Genomic DNA, 9,186 nt, shown 5'->3' with positions numbered 1-9,186 from the left:
AATACGGTAGTGTTTAAAAGCATGGTAGCTGGTCACTATCTAGCTATAATATCAATTTTATTATAGCACAAATATCACAAAATATAGCAATCACTGATTAAAAGCATGTTAGTAGCTGCCACAATGGTTTAACTGCATTTTTTACACAACGTTTGCGATGATAGGCGTTAGAGTTAAGCACGCCAGCAGTTTAATACCATTTACCATTGAAGGCTTTTGCGCCTATAGGGTTAGGCACGTCAGCAGATTACCGTTGAACAGATGTTTGCAACGATATTCGTTATAGTTAAACATGTCAAGCGTTGGCGCCGATAGGCGTTACCGTTAAGCAATTTAGCACATTACCATTTAAAAGGCGTTTGCAATGATAGGCATTAGGGTTAATCACGCCAGCAGTTTATCATTGAATAGGCGTTTGCGATGATAGGCATTCAGGTTGAGCAGATTAGGTGAATAGGCGTTTGCGAAGGTTTGCGTTAGGGTTAAGCACGTCAGGGGTTTGCAACAACAGGCGTTATGGTTAAGCACGTCACTGGTTTACCATTGAATAGGCGTTTGCGGACGATAGGCTTTAGAATTAAGCAAGTCAGGCGTTTGCGCCGATAGATTATATGGTTATTTTGTGGATTAAGTTTGGAGCACGTCAGTATTTTACCATTGAAGAGACGTTTGCGACGATAACAAATAGGAAAAATAACATATTCAATTGCAAATGACCGGTGAAAATGCCTATACATTAGCGTACACAGTTGAAAATCTTATTAACCCTAATTCCTCTTATATGCAATGGCTGGTGCGAACATCTATTTATTAGCGGACATGGTAAAATGGCTGACATGTTTATCCTTAAAGCCTATCGTCGCAAACGCCTGATGACTTGCTTAAACCTAACGCCTATCATCGCAAACGCCTATTTAATGACATTCTTTTAATCGCTATTTAATGCTTCCTAGTGATGTTATATTTTGTGAAATGGGTGCTATATGACTGCTATTATAAGCTATAGCTATTGTATAACAGCTACGAACATGCTTTTAATCGCTATTTAATACTTAACCATGTAATTGCTATATGACTGCCATTATAAGGTATAGCTGGTGACCAGCTAATTGTATGCTTTTTCACTATTACTATCACTATTTAATGCCCTTTAATATTTAACCCAGCTATAACAGACAATATCACACTCACATAAACAGCAAAATAGAACATATAATACAGTTGATGTGCTACAGCAAAGATATAGATACATTTTGTGAATGGCTATATGACTGCTAATTTTGTGAATGGCTATATGACTGCTATTAGGCCTATAAGCTATTACAAGCTGGAGCTAAAATGAATAGCTAAGCTAAATGCTACCGTATATTAAATGCTAGGCCAATCATGCTCTTTAATGGCCTGTTCTACATCAAGATAATGCTATAACGCAACCTGGGTACCCATAATTAAGTGGCGGCCGCCAGATAATTAGGTGGCGGCCAGATAACTGATTTGAAATTTTTATTCACTGTTGACACTAACGGGCTTCCGTAGTTGTTCAACTTGTGCACGATAATTATGCTCATCATTGTTCTGAATAAGGCCAGTCCTAATTCAGTTCCTATTTCGTGTACAAAACACACACGCATGTCAAAAATTAATCGTTAAGTGCGTGCTGGAGTTCATTCACTCGGTCTTAGACGGATTGCTGTACACTATCAGCGATCTCTACTACAAAACAAAACGCAGATAGTGCGTTTTGAATACACTGACATTCAACACGGTGATCATACTTCATGTCTGCAGCCATGAGAAAACTCAGCCCAATGCGTAAAAGTTGTCGGCATATCGATAGGTACATGATTTATTCATCTCTGAACACACCACCCTCATATCGTAATTTAATTAATTTAATTTACATGACGCCACAAGCACATGGATCGAGTGAAAAATGTTGCTCGCCCTGTTGCAGCGCCTGCGGGGCTGTGTTTCTTTGTAAGCTAGAAGATAAGTTATATTGCCTGAGAAAGAGAGAATAAAGTTTGTATACACATTAACAAGCCTAGCCCAGCCTAGCATATCGGTAGTGTAAATACATAGGAATTTCACACAACCCCGATTTTTCATATGAATAATTTTTAGGAACGCCTCTGGGCCTGTTCCGTACGTAAATGAGGAGTCTTACTGTAATAATATATTGTGTATTACACATAATAATATATATTCATATTGTAGTCCAGGCCCCCTCGGACCCAGCAGGGACTTGGCTGGGGATGTAATTTCCAAAATGGTTACATGCATGTGAAAGTCCCAGCCACCTCCCGGCAATGTGGGGCATCATTTTAATGTACATCCCAGGCTAAGTCCCCACCACTTGCCGCCGTAGTCCCGGTAAAATGCGTCGCTAATAAATGATTGGATGGACCTACTTAGATCTAGCCTAGGCCAGGTCTGAATCGGAGAAGCACATGAGAGCTAGGCAGGAGCTAGGTGAAAAAGATGAGCTTGCTTGATGGAAGCACTACGTATGCGTATCACTATTAAGCAGATTTCCATGGAAGTTTGGAAGAGTGCGGAAAAAAAGTTTATTGACAGATTGATCATAGAAAAAGAAAATGATTGATTCATTTAACTGATTGATAGAATTAATTATTCAATATCAAAACAGAAATTAGGCCTACACAGGGGCGGATCCAGAGATGTCCAAAAGGAAGGGGGGGGGGGCGAAATTTGGGGTTCATTTTCCCTGTCTCTTATACACATCTTCCTAGGGGGTCCACAAAATTTTTGTGTTCATTTGAGGCGTTGTGGGCTATCATTTTTTTCTTTTTCTTTCTTTTTTTTTTTTGCCTCCCAGAAGTGGTGTGGGGTGGGGGGGCAATTGACAAGTGCATAAGAAGTTGGCCTAGCCTACCAGTGCATGCTGTACTACTGTAAGGCTAAGCCTGGCACAGCCTGCCTAGGCTAGACCTAGGCTCAAGGCCTACTGCTATTATTTACTAGGCCCTATGCCAGCGTAGACAGGGTCTAGGCCTACAGTAGATAAGGCCATGTAAAATAAAAATATTGTAGTATATATTCATGTATGTTGTTTACTCCATCTTTGGAGTGTCTACGCCCCCTGTCAAAATTCCGGATTTGGAGGTTTTGCGAATGTAGTACTATGCGAAAAGTCCAAAATCGGAGTTTTCAAAACTTTTATTCAAACAAGTTTTTGCGTACTATGGTACATGAAAACTCCAAAATCGGAGTTTTCAAACTCTGAATTAAACCTCTGATTTCGGAGTTTCTTTGCGTAGGCCTACTAATAATAAACAAGCTCTCTCTGTATTGAGAGAGCAAAACATTTAATCAACCCTCTGATTTCGGAGGTTTTGCGTACTATATGCGAAAACTCTAAGATCGGAGTTTTCAAACTTTTAACCAACCCTCCGACTTCGGAAGTTGTGCGTACTATACGTGAAAACTTCATCAAAACTCAGAGTTTTAAAACTTTTAATCAAACCTCCGATTTCGGAGTTTCTGCGTACCATACGCGAAAAATAAAAAATCGAAGGGTTGATTGAAACAAATATTTTTAAGGATTTGTGGGGATTTCTGCCTGAGAAATGCTTGAAATTATAGACTTTGAAGGCTGATTTTATTAATCTTTAAACAGCATATGTTTAAACGCCTGTAACTTCATAATGAATTGCTGGATTTAAATGATTCTTTTTACCATTTTATAGCTCGTTTTACTCTTTAATCCTGTATTAATAACTAAAAATCTATTTTTGCTGCGAATTTCTGTTTTTGCTACTTATGGTGATAATAATGACACTGACTTCTGTGAGACCAAAGATTTAATGATCTTTATATTCCAGGAGATTCTTGTCCGGGATCTGGGAGTTCAGTTGACCGTCCTGATTTCCAGGATATCCCCGCAACTTGTGGGAGACTTGCGACACCTTTTGTGCCTTTACATTGTGCTAATTCTTACTGAGATGTTTTTTGTATGGTTTTTGTTTTTTCCAGTGGTCTGGAGCCAGTGTGGGCAGGTGCTGTGCAGCCCAAAGGGGATCTTTTTTATATTGACCCTGGTCATGATCTTCCAAAAAAAATAACAGAATCTCTACAAAGTAATGGAACCCCAGAGCAATCCAAAAACAAACTCCAAACTTTAAAGCAGAAAATTGCACGACGCAAAAATGCTGCTTTGTCAAATCAGTTATCAGACTTGAACCACAATGGCACGGTCATCACAAATAATTATGCAAAAGTAATGAACACTCAGCGAAAATTGGTCCGATTGAATTTGACCTATGAACCTTGTAATGGTCAAACAAGACTAGACACTCTGTTGGGAATTATTCCAGGAAGATTTTTAAAGATGGCCAGCTCACCAGTGACATCAAGAGATAGAATACTGAGAAATGGCAAGATGATGGATATTGATAATAGGATAATGGTACAAGGACTGCTCCCCGGAGGTCCTGCCATGGAATCAGGTCAAATCAATATAGGTGAGTTTATAAAGCAACATGGATGTTGTTCATCTTAACAAAAGTTGCACTCTAGGCCTACAGTAGATCTGTTCATTTTCCTGATGGACATATCAATCCTTTTGTGTATTCACTTTGTGATTTGTTATCTAAACCTTAGGTCGTCATGAGTTCAATTTCTACACTGTCAAGCATTGATTTCCCTTGGCACATTCATGTTTTTCACATAGAAAGCAGTGCTTTGAATATATGCACAAAATATTAATTTATTTTTGAATTGTTTATATTTATAGGTGACTGGTTGGTGGCTATTAATAATGTTGAAGTCGGACCGCACAATCTTAACAGCATCTTGGATACATTGTCTTGTACTTCTGTCGTAAGTACAAATTTATTAAACATTTTTTTATACAGTTAAACTTGCCTTAGTTGACTGTGCCTAATTCAAATAATTTCCAAGTCGCTCTTTATTTAAAATGCCAAATTTTTGTGTTGTGTCCAACACTATTTCAATGGCATTTTGGATTCAACATAGGCAAGTTCAACTGTATTCTTATTGTTACATGGTGGGTGCAAATATTAAGGATTGTTGGATCACGGAGATGTAATTATTTTTTACATCTCCCTGGTTGGGTGTTCCAGAAGTCAGCAATGCAGGCCACAGGATTTAAAATTTCATGGGAAACTTCTTTTGGTTTCCGTCCCTATGATCATGGGAAACTATCAAAAACTGTCTTTGGTGTTCATGGAAAAGTCATGCGAATCCATTTTCGATACTACTAGGCCTAGGCCTAAATATAAATAATTGCTTTGACAATTGAATTGTAATTGAAAATTAGTTTCGTAAAACAAGCTTAATTAGAACCCAAAGAAAGTTACTTGAAATTCAATATTATTGAATCAATGGACCCTCATAATAAACACAATAAACTGAACGTTTAATAGGAATATTCTGAAACTACAGTACAGCCCACAATTACTGCAACATTCCCCACGCGTGGTAACTTCTGTGTAGTTGCGTGGTAGTAGGATAACGTGGCCTGATATTGATAAGCAATTACACGACGAGAATGTTGATTGTTTCTATGGGTCGATTAGCAGGAATAAACAATGTTTTTTGAACTACAGTAAACAGTTTGTTAATTAGAGTAAAGAATTCAGACATGTATCCAAGATATTATTGAGCAAAATACGCTGTGTAGTATTTTACTTTAATTGTACAATATTAGTACAACAAAACCACTAGTGCTACCAAACATTGGCCTAGACTAGGGCCTTGATGAACGTCCAGCTCATCATCAGGCCCTATTCACCCACGGACTCGTAAAAGATTATTACCTTGCTGATGTCAGTTAATTCACAGGTATCCATGTCCTTACTAAACACTAGACAAATGCAATGTTAATTGTCTTACATGTTGTTACCAATTGAAAAGGAGGCTTATATCGTAGACCTAAGGCCTACAACTCAGGCTACAGCAGCAGTCGAGTAAAAAAAACGTGCATTGGAACGTCAGAAAATAATTGGCTTTCAGCCAAAAGGTCATTGACATGACAACATATTTTTACCTGCCAGTGTTGTTGGCGGGTGGCACATGCTCAAACTATTGACAGTTATGTATAGCCCATACATTTGCTGAATAAATGGTCCCTCTCAACGTAAATTGTGTTTTTCTGTATCAATAATCCTAAATTAAGTAATTTACTGTAATCATTTAATGATTCAAAATGTTTAAAAACCCGTCCCATCATTGTTCCATTTTCAAACTCCATTCAGCCGTATCAAGTGCGTGAAGAAAGCACATGTTCTACCTTCGTAGACAGACCGCACTACAGCAGTGTGTCAGTGAGGAAATTATTACACCGTGCCCAAATCCGAAATCGTATTAATTATACAGTTTTTGTAGAGAAAGATAAAATAAATATTTTGAAGCAATTATTGTCTACATTTTAATTTATAGTAGGTAACGTCAGATACCACAGGACAGTTAAACTTTGTCATTCACATTGTCATTGAGATACAGTAAAATTATGATCCTAACGATACTAATACAGTATATTATATTATATTTATAAAATAAACTAATAGGAACAGAATTGAATTATTTATTGATATAAAATGTTGAAAATTCGTCCCACCGTTGTTCCTTCCAGTCTCAAACCCATTCAGCCGTATCAAGTGCGTGAGCTGGGAGAAGCACATGTTCTGCCTTAGTAAACAGACCGCATTACAGCAGTCAGTGAAGAAATTATTACACCTTGCCTGATCGGAGTTTTTGAAGAGAAAGATAAATTAAATATTTAGAAACTATTATTGTCTACATATTAATTCATATTAGGTAACATTTGCGGTGAATGAAACATTTAGTGACGCCGCATGTGAGCCTACAGTATTTTGATCCTGTTCGTAAATAAAAATTACATTCAACCTGATTCAATTCAATACGGAACTTGTTTCTGTATCTGCTTGCATCGAACTGAACTTCATGACATCTTTATTTCTTTTATGAAATAAAGCCGTATAGTAGGCCTACTAATAACAATGATGATGATAATGATACTATTTATGCAGTACAGTATATTATATAATATATAAAATAATAAAACAAATACAGTATAAAGTGTTCAGTTCAAAACCTGTTCCAATCTCAAATCCATTCAGTCGTTCACATCTGAGCACATGTTGTGCCTTCGTAAACAAACCGCATTACTGCGGTGTCTCAGAAGAAATTATAACCCTGTGTCCAACTGCAAAGCAACAATGTAGTATACAGTTTTTGAAGAAAATAAGAAAAATATATATTTAGATTATTGTCCACTTTCATCAATAGTACACTGGGTAATATTTGTGTCAAATATAAACCATTCACTGTTCAGCGACGTGGGCCTATTTTCTGTGATGAGATAAAAATTACATTCAACACTCGTTCGTGACGTTTCTTCTCTTTGAACTAGTGACGGCGCGACATTGTATACAGTACCTTGTGTTTAGCTTATTAAAATCGACGAATGTGGGACATTAAAAGTAAAATTTTGTTTTCTTAGGCCTACTGTATAACCAGGATGATTTTATTTTCTAATTGCACTTGTCAATTTTATTTAAAAAAAGTCTCGCCTCGTAAACCTGAACCGGGCGAAAAACATTGTTTCCAAAATTAATTAGCTGTTGATTATATTGCTCACACCCCCAACCCTTCTAGAGCTCAGAAGAGAAGCATATGTTCTGTGGCTTCGCTGAAATGATAAGACTCTACCATTAAAAGGTAGGGTAAAATAATAAAATTATTTTCAAAAACAAAGCTTTTCTAATGTATTCATCAAACTAAATCATTAAAAAATGCTTGAAAGACACTTAATAGGCCTATGTGACAAAATTTCCATTATGTTTTTTAGAAAATTGCATATGTAACTTTCAACTGTAGTTATTATTCTTGCTATACATGACCTATTTTAAAGTGGACTTGGAACGTCCTGTTCGATGCAGCAGATAATGAGATACACTGCATGCTGGTACTATGCTTTCATCCATGTGATTAAAATGTCTTTATAACTACCCTAATAGAGAAATAATTATATTTTTATGCATGCTTTTCAGTTTATATGCACCAGGGATGGTCCACGGACCCCTTAAAAAAAGAGGCATAGAAGAGTACATACAAAAAAAAAAAAAAATAAATAAATAAATAAACAGGAGAGCTTAGTACTCTAAACCAGGGTAATTTTCAATTTAAATTCCAAGTAGCACTTCTCCTCGTTTCTCTGCAAACACCACCCCAACCCAGTTCAGCGCTTCGCGCATCACATTTCCCCAGAATATTCTCTGGATCCACCCTGTGTACGAGGCTGGTAAAAGCATGGACCTCCATAATAGTAGTTTATGGAAGTAGCTAAAAATATATTCAACTTGCACATGTGCGACTGCTAGCTGCAATACTCGGACTGGATACTATAGCTCATAACTGAATCAATAAACAGCATATATGCTGTTTATTGATTCAGTTATGAGCTATAGTATCCAGTCCGAGTATTGAGTAATGATATATCATTGATCGTCATACCAAAAAAAGAACATAATGAACGTTCCTATCTAAATTAAAAGGATGAACATCAATAAAATACAAAGGAAGCAGATAAAACTGTACTTTATTATATTTTATAAACATAGGCTGACAATCCTTCACATGCACTTGTCACCTTATGACCTACTTCTGTCCCTGCTCCAAATTACAAATGAGTTTATATGGAATGTATGATTGATTCTCGTGACTTAGAGAATAATATTTTTTTCCTTTGATTTATAACAATCAAATATTAATAAAAAACCAACAGCAGACGATAAATTAACAACAAAAGTCCATATCAAAATTGGTAGATTCGTGTACCATGTGTAGAACAGAAGACGTGGTAGACGATATTGTATTTAGTCGAGCCTATCAAACAGAATGCTCACTTGATTTCGTTAACATTTTAATGCTTCGGAGAACAAGACCACTCCTACCTAATTAGCGAAAGGGCTTACGTAGTGCCGCGTATACTGCGGTGTTCTTCGGTAGACAAAGTACAATAAATTTGGCACCATCCCTAACTAAAAATGGAAAAAGCTTTTTTATGCAAGTAACACTTCTATTAACGTCCATCCAAAGCACTCATTAAACCCCTATATAAAAATTGGTATGATCATGCTACAAATGCTGAATACAAATACACTGTTTTGTAACTTACAG

At 36.7% G+C, this 9,186-nt stretch overlaps 1 protein-coding gene across 1 annotated transcript in view; it reads left to right on the top strand.

Annotated features, from left to right (window-relative positions):
• The window catches only part of LOC117100354 (protein inturned-like), a 32,495-nt gene that overhangs the window by 2,271 nt on the left and 21,038 nt on the right, over positions 1 to 9,186 (top strand). The window contains exons 2-3 of the mRNA XM_033240016.1: positions 3,997 to 4,484; positions 4,757 to 4,842. Of these exons, the coding sequence (XP_033095907.1) occupies positions 3,997 to 4,484; positions 4,757 to 4,842 (574 nt within the window). The remainder of the gene's footprint in view (positions 1 to 3,996; positions 4,485 to 4,756; positions 4,843 to 9,186) is intronic.

This window comes from Anneissia japonica, unplaced genomic scaffold (assembly GCF_011630105.1).
Source record: "Anneissia japonica isolate Jap-2015-1 unplaced genomic scaffold, ASM1163010v1 scaffold287922_len478547_cov175, whole genome shotgun sequence".
Lineage (NCBI taxonomy): Eukaryota > Metazoa > Echinodermata > Crinoidea > Comatulida > Comatulidae > Anneissia > Anneissia japonica.
This window is presented reverse-complemented; position numbering and strand designations above follow the sequence as displayed.